At 39.1% G+C, this 14531-nt stretch overlaps 3 protein-coding genes and 1 long non-coding RNA gene across 5 annotated transcripts; 2 read left to right on the top strand and 2 right to left on the bottom strand.

Annotated features, from left to right (window-relative positions):
* Positions 1 to 2: 2 nt before the first annotated feature.
* LOC5509038 (25S rRNA adenine-N(1) methyltransferase) lies at positions 3 to 1850 on the top strand. Of its 2 annotated transcripts, none has more exons than XM_001629504.3 (2): positions 3 to 971; positions 1417 to 1580. In XM_001629504.3, the coding sequence occupies exons 1-2, from the start codon at positions 110 to 112 to the stop codon at positions 1464 to 1466; spliced, it is 912 nt and encodes a 303-aa protein (XP_001629554.3). In that variant the 5' UTR covers positions 3 to 109; the 3' UTR covers positions 1467 to 1580. The 2 variants fall into 2 exon arrangements, with proteins under 2 accessions (XP_001629554.3, XP_048580639.1); XM_048724682.1 differs by lacking the exon at positions 1417 to 1580 and adding an exon at positions 1706 to 1850 and having other exon boundaries at positions 4 to 971.
* Positions 1851 to 6787: 4937 nt separating this feature from the next.
* On the bottom strand, positions 6788 to 8248 carry LOC5509016 (melatonin receptor type 1B-B). The gene is given in 1 exon segment (XM_001629535.3): positions 6788 to 8248. A coding segment is annotated over 1 exon segment (996 nt). The 5' UTR covers positions 7784 to 8248.
* Positions 8249 to 8376: 128 nt separating this feature from the next.
* On the bottom strand, positions 8377 to 14079 carry LOC5509039 (potassium voltage-gated channel subfamily A member 7). The gene is made up of 2 exons (XM_001629536.3): positions 12352 to 14079; positions 8377 to 10283 (listed from the first exon to the last, which is right to left on the bottom strand). Exons 1-2 carry the CDS (start codon positions 13430 to 13432, stop codon positions 9628 to 9630), a joined length of 1737 nt encoding a protein of 578 aa, XP_001629586.3. The 5' UTR covers positions 13433 to 14079; the 3' UTR covers positions 8377 to 9627.
* Positions 10219 to 11636, top strand: LOC125561170. Its single transcript, XR_007307184.1, has 2 exons — positions 10219 to 10356; positions 10796 to 11636. It is a non-coding gene; the product is annotated as an uncharacterized LOC125561170 (long non-coding RNA).
* Positions 14080 to 14531: the final 452 nt, after the last annotated feature.

Here is a 14531-nt window from a genome sequence, read left to right as displayed (position 1 = left end):
ACGTAGATGGAACAAAGGATTAAATTTGCCATTCCATTAGGAAATTTACAAAAAGTAGATGAACGAAAGAAATTAATTTTATCCACACTTTCACTTCAGGCTTTCTTAAATGAAAATAGTGGACAATTATTGTGAAGACTTAGTTGTGACAAAACTTACCGGTCTAGCTGTGGACAGCTGTAGCCTGGCCTTGCAAACAAAGATGGCGGACGTTACACGTTCTCTGCCGTCTGAAAAGAGTTCTCAAAATCAAGCGAAAAAACGCAAAAAGAAAAAGCAGAAAACGCACCGCCCTGTAACGGAGACTAGTCCATCAACTAGAAAGGATAGTAAAGTCATAAACACTTACCATGCGCTGAAGAAACGGCTTGAATCGGTAAGCATTGATAAACGCCTGTCAGACCATGAAAAAGCTCAGCTATCCAGCGAGATTACTGCTAAAATGGAACAGCTTGGAGGGCTAGATGCATACCAGAAAGCTTCAAAGCTAGGAGAAAGTCGTCATGGTGGATTTAACGCTGCTAAATGGGTTGTAGGGGAACTCAAAGCACACAATATTCGATCTGAATTGCAGGCAGGGGAGGAGTGTTCAACCTCAACTGGGAATTCTGAAAAACTGAGGCTTCTGGATGTCGGTGCTTTAGATCACAATTACAAGAAACATGGCTGGATAGACTGTACTCCTATCGACCTCAATCCTCAAAACAGCTCGATTAAGAAAATGGACTTTCTTCAGCTCAAGACGAAAGAGCTGTTTCATGTTATTGTTTTGAGTCTTGTTATCAATTTTGAAGGTGATGTGAACAAGAGAGGACAGATGCTGAAGAAGTGCTGTAAACTTCTCCATCCAGGTGGCCATGTGGTTATAGTCTTGCCTCTTCCCTGTGTGACAAACTCACGCTTTTTCTCTGCAGAAGTGTTGCATTTGATGATGGAGAGTTTAGGATTTGTTGATGTCAGCCAGCACACCAGTAAGCGACTGTACTTTGAAATGTTTCAGAAAAGAGGGAAATTGAGTCCCAAGCCATTCCCAAGAAAAATTATTAGAAAAGGCGATGGTCATAATAATTTTTGCATTGTATTATAAGGACCTGAAATTGATTAAATTCCTGACAAAATTTTGCAAAACCTTTTTTTTTTCAATAATGGGGATAGCATTTGAATTTTATCTGATGGTCCAAGAGTTGTGATAAGGGAGGCAGGCAAAGCAAGGATTTTGAAAAAGGGGGGAGGGGTTGGGCTTATTGTGCTTCTGTGGATTTTGCCATTGCAACCTTCAGCCAACTAGGTCCCCATATGTAATTAATTTATACACACATGGAAATTCCATATTTGATGTGCTGTAAGAACATGTGAGCAGATTCACAACCTATTACTATTATTATTTATTTTTTTTTTGAATTCCCTCAAAATTAGCTATCTGCAGCAATGGAGGCTGGGTCTGGAATAAGCAAACCATTGAGTGATGATTGAGACACAGCAAGGAAACACTGTGTGACAATGTGACTTTTTATAAGAATTTGCATGAGGCAAATATTTTAGTTAAATGCCTGAGCATTGATTAAAATCAATATGTGATATATTTGAGTCCATGTTCTGATAGGCCTTCTTGAGATGACGGGTTGTACAGAAACTGACTCTCATTGATCCTGTTTGGAAACTGTGTTGGAATTTAAATTCAATTGTGGATATTTCCTCATTTTAGCTGCTATTTGAAGACATGAAAGCATTTCAGTGTCGTGGTTAAAAGGAATTTTAAAAGCAAAGAGGTTATGTGAGTGACCAGGCCCTAAAACCTATTCCAGATCCTCAATTCCAAGCCAACACACAGCCCTGATCCATTCGCCTGCACAGCCCTTTCCCCAGCGGAGGGCTCTGGGCATGTAAATGGGCTGCCCTACCATCCCCCTGGGGTGTATACATATATGCCAATTTTGCAGTTAACTTCTTCTATAGAGAATGGTACATTTTTGCGATTATGTTTCTCGGAATAAAAAATATTATTGCAAAATATAGAATTGTGCTATATACCGGGGTTTATTTTGCAATTATGTTTTTGACTTAATTGCTAAATCCAATGTATAACATATACCAAGGTCGATTTTTGCAATTATGTTTTTGACATAATTGCAAAATTGGAGGTTTACTCTTATACCAAGGTTGGGTTTTGCAATTATGTTTTTGACATAACTGCGAAATCGAAGGTTTACCCTTATGCCGAGGTTGGGTTTTGCAATTATGTTTTTGACATAACTGCGAAATAGAGAGTTTACCTATATACCGAGGTTGGTTTTTGCTATTATGTTTTTGACATAACTGAGAAATATAGAACTCACCCTTTAACCGGGGTTGGTTTTTGCAATTATGTTTTTGACATAACTGCGAAATAGAGACTTAACTTATTGAGAGTTTACCGATTTTAGGAGGTTGGATATAATTTGCGCACGATTAGATAGATGTGGTTTCTTCTGTTAACTGTCAAGCCATTTGGTTGACATTTCTATTTAGCATCGCTTGAACAATGCCCGTTTAAATTGACTGATGGATGCTGTATTGTTATAGTCTCCTTTGCGTGACTCCGACCTCGTGCGGCTGCAAAGGAGACTAGTATTGTTACCGACAATAAAACCGGAAGTATTAACCGATCAGTTGACTTGTGGTTTAGACTCTGTAAAATGCGTTTCGGGAGATTAGAGGGCCACCCTTGACGTGATTCCTCTAAAAGATAGCAGAATTGGGAAATCCTTAAACAGCTCCTAAGGGATAGCAGTTGGTAAGAATTTTATACACTTTAAAAACACTTTGAAAAAAATATACACGAACTCGATCGACACCACCAGGAATCTGACCCCCACCACCACCAATAATCCCTTTCTTTGCTTTGATAAACAACCTAGCGTCCCTAGATAACCAAATATGCCCAATAATTAGGTGCTAGGATATCTAATTTCTTGAGTAATTTTTCGTTTCGCTTCGTAGAAAGAAACAATTTTTTCTAAATAAATGAAATTTTAGCAAACTTCAAATTGTCGCGCGTAGTTCGCACGAAAACATAATTGCAAAATAAAACTTTCCATTTCGCATTTATGTCAAAAAAATAATTGCAAAGTAAAAACCCCTTTGCTCATGGTGGACTCTCAATTTCGCAGTTATGTCAAAAACATAATTGCAGAACCCAACCTCGGTATATAGGTGAACCTTCCATTTAGCAATCAAGTCAAAAACATTATTGCAAAACCCAACCTCGGTATATATGTAAACTCTCTATTTCGCAGTTATATGTCAAAAACATAATTGCAAAAACCAACCTCGGTTTTAGGGTGAGTTCTATGTTTCGAAGTTATGTCAAAAACATAATTGCAAAACCCAACCTCGTATATAGGTAAACTCTATATTTCGCAGTTATGTCAAAAACATAATTGCAAAAATCAACCCAGGTTTTAGGGTGAGTTCTATGTTTCGCAGTTATGTCAAAAACATAATTGCAAAAACCAACCTCGGTATATAGGTAAACTCTCTATTTCGCAGTTATGTCAAAAACATAATTGCAAAACCCAACCTCGGTATAAGGGTAAACCTTCGATTTCGCAGTTATGTCAAAAACGTAATTGCAAAACCCAACCTCGGTACATAAGTAAACCTTCCATTTTGCAATTATGTCAAAAATATAATTGTAAAAACCAACCTCGGTATAAGGGTAAACCTTCCATTTTGCAATTATGTAAAAAACATAATTGCAAAACCCAACCTCATATATAGGTAAACTGCTATTTCGCAGTTATGTCAAAAACATAATTGCAAAAACCAATCTCGGTTTTATGGTGAGTTATATATTTCGCAGTTATGTCAAAAACATAATTGCAAAAACCAACCTCGGTATATAGGTAAACTCTCTATTTCGCAGTTATGTCAAAAACATAATTGCAAAACCCAACCTCGGTATAAGGGTAAACCTTCGATTACGCAGTTATGTCAAAACATAATTGCAAAACCCAACCTTGGTATAAGAGTAAACCTCCAATTTTGCAATTATGTCAAAAACATAATTGCAAAAACCAACCTCGGTTTTATGGTGAGTTCTATATTTCGCAGTTATGTCAAAAACATAAGTGCAAAAACCAACCTCGGTATATAGGTAAACTCTCTATTTCGCAGTTATGTCAAAAACATAATTACAAAACCCAACCTCGGCATATAGGTAAGCCTTCCATCCTTCCATTTTGCAGTTATGTCAAAAACATAATTGCAAAACCCAAACTCTGCATAAGGGTAAACCTTCAATTTTGCAGTTATGTCAAAAACATAATTGCAAAACCCAACCTCGGTATATAGGTAAACCTTCCATTTTGCAATTATGTAAAAAAAAATAATTGCAAAACCCAACCTCATATATAGGTAAACTCTCTATTTCGCAGTTATGTCAAAAACATAATTGCAAAAACCAACCTCGGTATAAGGGTTAACCTTCCGTTTTGCAGTTATGTCGAAAACATAATTGCAAAACCCAAACTCTGCATAAGGGTAAACCTTCCATTTTGCAGTTATGTCAAAAACATAATTGCAAAACCCAACCTCGGCATATAGGTAAACCTTCCATTTTGCAGTTATGTCAAAAACATAATTGCAAAACTCAACCTCGGTATATAGGTAAACCTTCCATTTTGCAGTTATGTCAAAAACATAATTGCAAAAACCAACCTCGGTATATAAGTGTTCTCTATATTTTGCATTTTTTTTATTCCTGAGAAACATAATTGCAAATGCTATGATCCTCTATAGAAGAAGTTAACTGCGAAATTTGTGTTTGTGTGTTTTATCCCGTCAAAATGTGGTTAATGGTACCCTTCCTGATTTAAATATGAAACGGAGGAGCAGATTTTTTGATATGCGTTTTTACCCCATTTCTAAAGACATAGACCGTACGAAACTTGTTATGTAAGGGCATTGGGTCGCTCTCAATGTTATTGTGGCCGCGAAGCGTTTTCAGTGCGCGGACGATCTCCTGATTGCTGCAAAGGGGGTAATCCTGTCCATCGAGGTAGCTGTAGTACCGCCAATGAATCGGTTGCCTCGAGTTCTCTAAGGCATGTCATCTCCGTATCCACAATAGACATCTCTGCCCACAGCACATTCACCAGTCTTTTCGGTATAACAACATTAGGGAGAGGCATTTAATCATATTGCGAACAGCGCGGTGAAACCTAATATCAGTCTTGTTGTCAATGTGAATGCAGTAAACATTCTGTGTCATGTAAATCGCTCGCAGAAGCTGCTCAAACAGTGATATCTTATTATAGACGAATATGCCGTATGCAATAGGAAAAATGTGCTCTTCCACCGTGGGGGCTGAGTGGGTGAACAATGAGCAGTTAGCGAAATCAGTTTATTTGTCTGACAAAGGCATCCCGCGCTGCTGGATCGACGTTGCTAGCGCCGCTGACGTTTTCTGCGCCCTTGATCAATATGTGGCATCGTGCCCGCTCAAGCAAGATCTAGATGGAAACAAATGCAATCGAAACTAAAAGGATCTAGAATATTAAAATGATAATATAATTTTACATGTGAAATTAATTAGATAAGATAAAGACAGTGGCAATTATATTGTATTATGTGCAAATCCAATCATAAGCTTATTTGGGGATACGGAGTCCTATTCTTTGCAAATGCGTTGTGATTGTACATAGATATTTTAAAAAAATGTCACTCAAGCCTACGTGCCACGTAGCCTAGGGTCCAAAGAAGAACACGCGAAAAATATTCTAGAAACCATACTTTCGAATAGACATTACTCTGGCTAATCCATTTGTTGGGAATCCAAAAGAATGTTAGAGAGTGTCACAGAGCTGCCAAATTACCCATTATTTTGACCTCCCATGCTCCTTTGCGGTCTGGGTGCAAAGGCTCTGGCGCGACAATCTTTCCTTAACTATATTCCAGTGACTAACTTCTCACACCCGTCTACGCCCACATGCTTACTTGGATTGTTGGGAGTCGCTGGGTCTGACTATGATAATATCTCAGGCGAGGTATGACAGAAAACAGTAGCCACCAATCAGTGAGAGAACGACGTATACGAGGAACAGCCAAGTGGAGGGTAAAAACATCGGCTTGCATCGTGGCCTTGAAGACATCTCGAGTCTCTTCCGACTGCATCAGATTTCTAATTATTAGTTATAACAATAAGCGGTCTGGCGACCTTTTTTTATCAATAGAACATATAACATTAATAGAATATAAGGATTAAGAACCAATAGGGCTGAAATAAGCTTACTCGTAGAGCAGTAGAAAATTTTGAGGCGAGAGACCATACAAATTTGGTGCATTTTTTAATGATAAAAGGCAAAAGGAAATAACAGCAAATTACATAACAATCTTCAATCAAAGCATCGAACTTCTAGCTTTTAAAACAACGTTTGACAGTAATTAACGAAACCAAGAGTAAAGGCACTGTCAAAGCCAAAAATCTAGTCTTTGCCCTCGATATCCTTAGCCAGGCTTGACATAAGACCAAGCATTTTTCAGCCAGGCTTAAGTTTATGAAAGTTCGCATAAAACCAAGAATTCACGTAAGAATTCACTTAGTTTTTTTTATTTAAGTATTAGACTTACAAATCATCCATTGAATACTTAGTTTTTTAACTTATGTATTAGACTTACAAATTATCCATTGAATACTTAGTTTTTTAACTTATGTATTAGACTTACAAATTATCCATTGAATACTTAGTTTTTTAACTTATGTATCAGACTTACAAATTATACATTGAAAACTTATTTTTCTACAGCGTCAGCGCACCATGTTGGTAAGCGTCGTAACAGTACCAGAGAAAGGTGTAATTTGCGTTCTCTTATTGCACGTGAAAATGGCGATAAACTCTCTCCTAAACGCCCTATTCATAGCACCGTAAATAAACGCATTGACCGCACTACTAAGCGTGCCAAAGTACAGCCAAACAAGGTGGATTTGCCTCGGGAGGCGATCAAGAAACCCAAACATGTTGCTTGAAATTAAGATCATCTCGTATGCAATCACGGGAGACCAGCACGATGCGAACGCCAGTACGACGAGAAACAACGTCTTGGTCATCTTGACTTCGTCTGCGCTCCCAACAAACGATCTATTCTTTAACGTTTTCGCAATGTTCTCTTCATGTCGACGAACTGCTTTAAAGACTTGACGATAACAGCGAGTGATGAATGTTGAGGGGATGATGAAAAAGACAAGGAAGGCGAAGACTTGATATGCGTATGTCAACGGTTTAGTTCCAAGGTCGGCAAACATGACGCAGGATGCTTTGGCGGATTCGTATTTAACACGAAGCCACTTGATGCCCATAAGAACACCGATGAGGGATCCAATCAGAATCCAAACAGTCACTATGATAGCAACGGTTAGCTTCATCGTGAACAACTGGGGGTATATTCGAGGCTTGACGACTTTGTATTAGCGATTTGCCGCGGTTACTGCCATTGTATACAAGGAAACTCCCGCGAGAACGTATATGAAGAAAGCTTGGAACTCGCACACTGAAGACTGAGAGTAGACCCATTTTCCGCGCATGAGAATGCCAATAGAGACAGGCATACAGAAGCATGCCATACACATGTCAGAGATCGCTAAGCTCAGCACGAAGATATTCGTCACCCGCCTAAGGCTGCGGTTACGATACATGGCAAGGCAGATAAGTGCATTACCCAGGAAGGCGATTACCGCGACTAGAAGGAAAGTCCCAGCCTCCATCACAATCACCCCAACCGGTCTCTCCAGCAATTCGTGCGCCATCTTCACTTCCAGCGCGACATGCGATGTTGTGGAAACGTTGTACAGATGCTTTCCAGAATCTGACGAGCTATTCATACCCACGACGCTTACTTCTCCTTCGCTCAGAATGAAAATAAGCCGAGCTTTGCTTTTATTCTTCTCAGTTTTTATTACCAGTGTAATTAATGCCTTGTTTGTTTTGCGGTTGTAACAGAACGGAAATTGGGTAATTAATTTTAGTCATGCGGCACTGTCTCAACTCACTCAAAAAAACATTTTTTTTTTCAGTTTTTAGGTGATCTCTTTTGGATTTCCTTCTTTCACTGGTCATTTTCAAAAAGGCTGAATAAAATGGCAGAGGAGTAAAGAAAATATACAAATAACCCATTTGTTAGAACAGTTGTGCCTTATCATAGAGACTAGTTCTTGAGGTAGGTATTTTAGAGCCTAAAAGAAGTCTTCAAACAAATACTGTACAAAGAAAGGCCGCATCGAATGGCGATCCCAAAGCGCTTCCGGACCTTCGAAAATTCATGAAAATTGTGGCAGTATACCTTTAGTGCTAGAAATAGAAAGCTATAGAAAAGCCACTTTTCACTCCCCAAAAGATTCTGTTAAACAAACAAATGCATTCTTTTTATTTATCTAATTTAATTACAGAAAGTTATTGATGGAAAAACGCATCCTTAAATAGGTATAATAGTACAATAACTACAAAATTGTTCCTTATTTCCATGGTAACTTTGAAGTGAAACCTGCACATCAAAAACCTAATAAATGAACTTCATGCTCTTTTCAGCTACAATTTATCGTGTGACCGGTGGCAGCGCAACTCGCACTCGCTACCAGGCCGCCCCAAGACCCGCAAGGCAGCCGGTTAGTGCGCAGAAAAGCTAGCAGTAATTGCACTGAGTGAATCGCGCCAGAATGAGTCAGATTTTTTAAAAGGCAACTACTAATCCGATCTCCTTCATAACAACTTTGAATCAAGTAGTAATCCATCCGTTAAGTTCTTTAGAAAATTCCCGTTAAGTTCTTTAGAAAATTAACTACACATCGGCTCCAAAGACGTCCTCAACTAAAGTGAAATAAAGTTTAAGTACCTGGGTGGAAGCCTATCACATGATCTCTTTATTGGGTGGGGGGGGTAAATAGGTTCGCGGATCGGCGGATTCGGCCCCGAAATGCTCACGGATTACGGATTTTGATGATTATTTCAGCGGATTGGCGGATTTTAAAAAATACGGCGGATCACGGATCTGTTAACAATTTGGGCTCGGATTTCGAATTTTGACTGCTTTGACTGTCGACTTTCGGATTTTAAAAGAATTTCAATCGATGCTATTGTTTATCTGTCAGACCATGCGGATCTAAAAAATATCTGCGGATCTACGGATTTGCCCCGAAAATGTAGCGGATCGGCGGATTTACATACCCCTATTCACCCCCCCCCCCCCCCTTATTCTATCGAAGTTCAGAGTCTACAATGCTCGAAACTCGTCCACTCCACAGTGTACTGCTGCTGTTCAAAAAGAATATATCCCAGCAGCCTTCTCGATTTCCCATTTTCAATTCACATGCAATGTATCAGGGGCGACGGAAGGGGGGGGGGGGGGGGGGTTGCGCAGTGATCCGTGAGCAGTCATAAATATCATGCAAAAAATGTCTTGGATGTGGCGCTTTGATGAGAAAAGATCGCGGCTACAGGGGGACGCGTTCTTGTACTATTCCTAACTACGAGCCTTTTTCATCTAAGCCGGGTTCCTATCCCTTACTGTGCTCCACAGCTATTTTTCTGTATGTAACTGAAGCCAGCCAGTTATATTAAAAAAGATAGATGGAAAATGTGTCACTTTATTACAGCGTCAGACGAACCCATCGTCTTTGCTACGACCCTTTGGCTCAACTTTCACTTCAGCTTCTTGATCCAAGGATTTTATCTCTAAAACCGTGTCTGCTTTTTCACCTGCTGGAGGTAATCTCTGATCAACGGAGCTCCTTGACGGTTGGCTGATAAACGGCTCAGTCTCTGAATCATTGTCCCCATCAGATGCGCTAGAAGAAGCATTTAGTGTAATAGTAATAGCTTTATCTCCAGTGCTTGATTTAACTTTTTTCTTACCATTCGAACTGTCCTTTTGTTTACTCTGAAGATTGCCGTTTTGACAGTCAGCTAAAACTTGTTCTTGGGAAAGGGACTGAGCTTTCATTTCCTGTAGTCGAATATCCGCAATTTCTTTGAGTTTGTCTTTTTTCTTTCGTTTCTTGAAAATCATCTTAGTTCGACCGCAGCATAGTCTCGTCTTGCGCGCGGGCGCCACCACAGGAATCTGGTCACGTGGTGCTTGCTCGTCCTCTTCTTTGTCTGCTTCTTCCCCGTCCTCATCCTCGTCACCATTGTTGTTCATCTTGTTATGTTCCCTTGAGTAATAGTACGCAAAATTAGAGACGATAACGGGAACGGGTAGAGCGATTGCCAAAACTCCACTGATCGCACAGAAGCATCCAACCAGTTTCCCGCCTGTAAAAGAGAGCGAGAGCTTTAGAAGTTGTTTCCCAGCTATGAGAAACAATACAGCATGGATGTTAAAAAGGTAATATCCGCAGACCTGAGGCGGTAATGACCATAAAAAGGTTCTGCTTTTACCCAAGTTTCCTGTTTATCAAACTTCAAAAAGAACTCCCCGCGTTTTAACAATATTCGAAAGACCAACCAACTAAACCAGTAAGACTATTGGCGCATTTTCAAAAGTGTTTTTTGAACCACGAAAACAAGAGCCTACGGTATAATCGAGACACACTAATCCGGTTCAAGTCTTCTTTTTATAATCGAATGGATAACAGCTTGCGCACTCGTATCACCGGCAATTTGAAGCCAAAAATTAATTAAAGGCTCAGCTTGACTTAAAGTGTTTGGTGAGACAACGCGTGCCGGTGAAGGTTAATCACAGGGGGCGAAGAGGCGACCCTTTCAATATGAATATTTACAGAATTATTTATTTATTTGTTTACTTTTATTGTTGCATTCGCCAGGGACGTTCGTCACAGCAGTCACATCAAGGAAATGCTTAATATCACAATGGGAGTGGACTTGCGTACTGTCATCTTTTTTAAACCACGAGTTCACCCAACTTTGTTAAAGCGAAACGGTTTGACAACACATTTGCAACAAATGCACACCCCCTCCCCCAGACCTTCCATATTTATATTTTCGTATTAATTATTTTCCTTTTTAAGGGGGTAAAACCATATGGAAAATTAAGTGTACTCAGGATCATTGTTTCTCGATTCTTCAATATTATTAAGATGTTATAATATTGCTTATGCTAATTCCAAACCGTCGACTAAAAATATTTTATATATGATCCACTCGTACTACTACTATATCACCGTGGCCAGGTGCAATACCGCAGTAGCGGCGCCCTGTGGAACAATCCTATATAATCAGGGTCTACTTACGAGTGGCGGGGCGAAGAAGCAGGGGGCGAGAAATTATAAGCCTATACAAACTTAATCGCCTATCTTTTTATTCCTCCTCATCTTATTATCGTTAGTGACATGATAACCGAATCATTTATCACGGCAACGTCAGGTGTAAAAAACCTGGAGTCAACACACCGTGTAAAGGAAACATTGATTTCAGAAACAGCATCACTTAGTGATAAGGCTAACAAACCCTCTTTCAGGATTAGACTAGATTCCGTTAGTCCATTCATTGGTTACGGCCAGTACCACAAAGTAATGCGATCACCACATCGCGATACATAATGTCTAATGATTTCCCCCTGATAAAATCCTATGAGTATAATTTATGTATTAGCCTATGTCATAGATGGGTAAAGTGGTAAAAAAAGAAAAGAAAGATGTTTTTCCAGATGGTTTCAGGTTTGTTTTGGTTGTCCGGCGTACTAATAGGGCGGCGTTAATAAATTATAACTGATTCTCGGAGAAAAAAATTATAATATGCCACTAAGTAGATTATGAAGATGAAATAAAAACCTTTAGAGTGGATTGCAGAAAGGGATAGATTCGATCATTTTTCGTTCATCCCGCCATAAGAATGTTGCTTCTTAAAAACAAACGATTTTTATGCGAAGATTGTAACGCACTTTTTTTTTTTCAAAAAAAGTGTTATTGATAAAAATTGACAACCTGTCAAGAATTCTGGGATTTTCTGTGACCTTTTCCCGATATAGCTAAGATTGGCTCAAGTTTAAAATATGCTTCGAAAAAAATACAAATTATAAGTTTCAAAGGAAAAACGATTGTTCGTGTCAATCTTTGAGGAATTACAAATCTTTCTATAAGTGACGATAAGTGACGTCAGTTCTCGTTTTCAACTATGTAATTGCAAAGGCCCGATAAAAATTTTCCAAGAGATTTCTGTCTGACTTTGTTTGACTGTTTGCCTTGCTTTACACTGATAGCGTACTTCTGTATCAGTTTGAAATAAAGCAGATTTATAACATAGAATCTGTTTTAGGTTGGCTTTTTTTCCCTATCCATTATTAATTGACCACCACTTTTTATAATGTTATGGAAAAATAGAAAAGAGATTTAATGAGAATGTCACAAGAAAATAAACTTACCAAGGGTCTTGGGCGCCATATCCCCGTAACCAACAGTTGTCATTGTTATGATGGACCACCAGAACGAGTGAGGAATACTCAGGAATTCTGTGTCACGGTTGTAATTGTACTCTGCATAATAAACCGCGCTGGAAAATAATATCACTCCCACACATAAGAAAAAGAATAACAACCCAAGCTCGCGAAGACTTGCTTTCAAAGTGTGACCCAAAATTTGCAAGCCTCTTGAGTAACGGGACAGTTTAAAGATCCGAAAAACGCGCACAAGACGCACGCAACGCAGAATCGCCAATGATGACACACTTGTAGGTTCCGTCATCGGTAGTGTTATAAAGAAGGGCAGAATGGCAACCAAGTCGATTAGATTCAACACAGACACTACGAATTTGCATTTGTCCGGGCTGCATAGGAATCTGATAAAATATTCAAGCGTAAACCAGGCGATGCAGAAACTCTCAATGGCAAAGAAAACACTCTTTTTCGGGTTGTCTATCATAATGGTTTCTGTTATGTTATTTCGCGAGACTTCTTTCGGCCTGCGTTGAAATTGAGGTAAAGTTTCCACGCAAAACAGAACAATAGATAAAACAATAACAGCCACCGAGAAAATAGCAATTGCTCTTGCACCGTTGGACGTATCAGGGTGCTCGAATAAGGACCAGACGGTACGCTGGAATTTGTTCTTTGGCATTGGACGAATCTCACGGTCTGTTATTTCCAGGTCATCTCCGGCTTGCCTTAGAGCTTGTTCTCCCAAATCAAAGTACTTAATATCACTTACAAACACTTTCCTCGGGATGTTTGGAGGACGAATCAGTACTCCACAAGTTTGATAATAAGCTAAAATAGATTCAAAACACAATCTGTTCCGGTCAAAAAAATACTCATCGTTAACTGAATCGTAGAAGTCATCGCGTCGGCTTTTACATCCCAACAGAGATTCGGGAAATCTTTCCAGTGTTTTATCAAATGTTTCGTAGCGAAGCCCAGAGATGTTGATAGTGATACGCTTTCCAAGAGAATTGTTCTTGCGATTATTGCTGCGTTTATTTGCATTATTCGGGTGCTCTTTCTCTGCCATGGTGAAAGGGCAATTACATTCTTATACACTTCGATTTCCTCATGAATTTTGGCGACAGAATTTCCAGCGGTTGTATCATCATATTATGCTCTTCATACACTGTAGGAAACAATTCACACTCAATTCTCTGTGATTACTAACAGCTTCCAAAGATGGCATGACTCTTCACAAACACATATGATCGTGGTCTGATTATAACATGTGCTTCAATTAAGAGAAACCCTAAAGTTTTCCAGTCAAGTGTCCCTTCGTACTTCTTCAAATTCCTCTCCCTGTGATTCCGATACTGGCGATTCTGTGTTTGGCAAAGGTCCTGAAGCACAGTCGAAACGCAGTGTATTGGTGTCTTTCACGGACTGAGGGTTAACCGAATTAACCTAAGCGTTTTGAATAAATAATTAGCCCTTTCTTGCGTGAAGATAACACATAACAGGGTAGTACCGAAGTGTGACAATATACGCAAATCTAACAACGGCCAACAGAACAATTTAGAACAATCTCCTGTGCGTGATTTTGTCCAAGTAAATTTGTTCGTGACAGTGTGTAATACGAAACCAAATATTAGCTAGTAATAACTCTTGTGTTGAAATTCATGTATAATAAAGAAAAGGTCTGTCTGGAGAGGTTTCTGCCTGTCATTTAGGTCGTTGAAAATTCATATGTTTTTAGGCTTTTGCAATTAAAGTTCTATTACCGACATACATCGCAGGCTAAGTGCAAAAAGAACGGAGTGATTTTTACTTGGATAATCAATTTTTCAAAATAACGCTAAGTACAGTGCGTAGCCTCTCACAGTGAAATACAAGTAAGCCTGTGTCTACGAATCATGTCATCTAATCATTGCGAGCGAGCTTTTAATTCTTCAAATACAAATCATTTCAAAAGTCGTCGCGCACGCGTCTTTGTTTAATACACACAAGTAGTTATAAAGAGCTTAAAGTTCCTACTGCTTATATAATCAGTTTACATAATAAATAACTCAGCATCTTACTATTTTGCAATGACAAAAGATAAACACGGGAGAAAACTAAAACGTCCCTTTATAATGCTATTAAAGAGCTTTCATACATAAACGTTAAGCATTTCTCGACCAAGACAT

This window comes from Nematostella vectensis, chromosome 3, assembly GCF_932526225.1.
Source record: "Nematostella vectensis chromosome 3, jaNemVect1.1, whole genome shotgun sequence".
Classification (NCBI taxonomy): domain Eukaryota; kingdom Metazoa; phylum Cnidaria; class Anthozoa; order Actiniaria; family Edwardsiidae; genus Nematostella; species Nematostella vectensis.
This window is presented reverse-complemented; position numbering and strand designations above follow the sequence as displayed.

Excerpts from the sequence above, each read along its gene's own strand:
- LOC5509038 (XM_001629504.3), top strand. The coding sequence starts at position 110 with ATGAAAATAGTGGACAATTATTGTGAAGACTTAGTTGTGACAAAACTT. Across the intron at positions 972-1,416 it reads TGATGTCAGCCAGCACACCA|CTATCTGCAGCAATGGAGGC; the intron begins GTAAGCGACTGT and ends CCTCAAAATTAG.
- LOC5509039 (XM_001629536.3), bottom strand. The coding sequence starts at position 13,432 with ATGGCAGAGAAAGAGCACCCGAATAATGCAAATAAACGCAGCAATAAT. Across the intron at positions 10,284-12,351 it reads TATGGCGCCCAAGACCCTTG|GCGGGAAACTGGTTGGATGC; the intron begins GTAAGTTTATTT and ends TCTCTTTTACAG.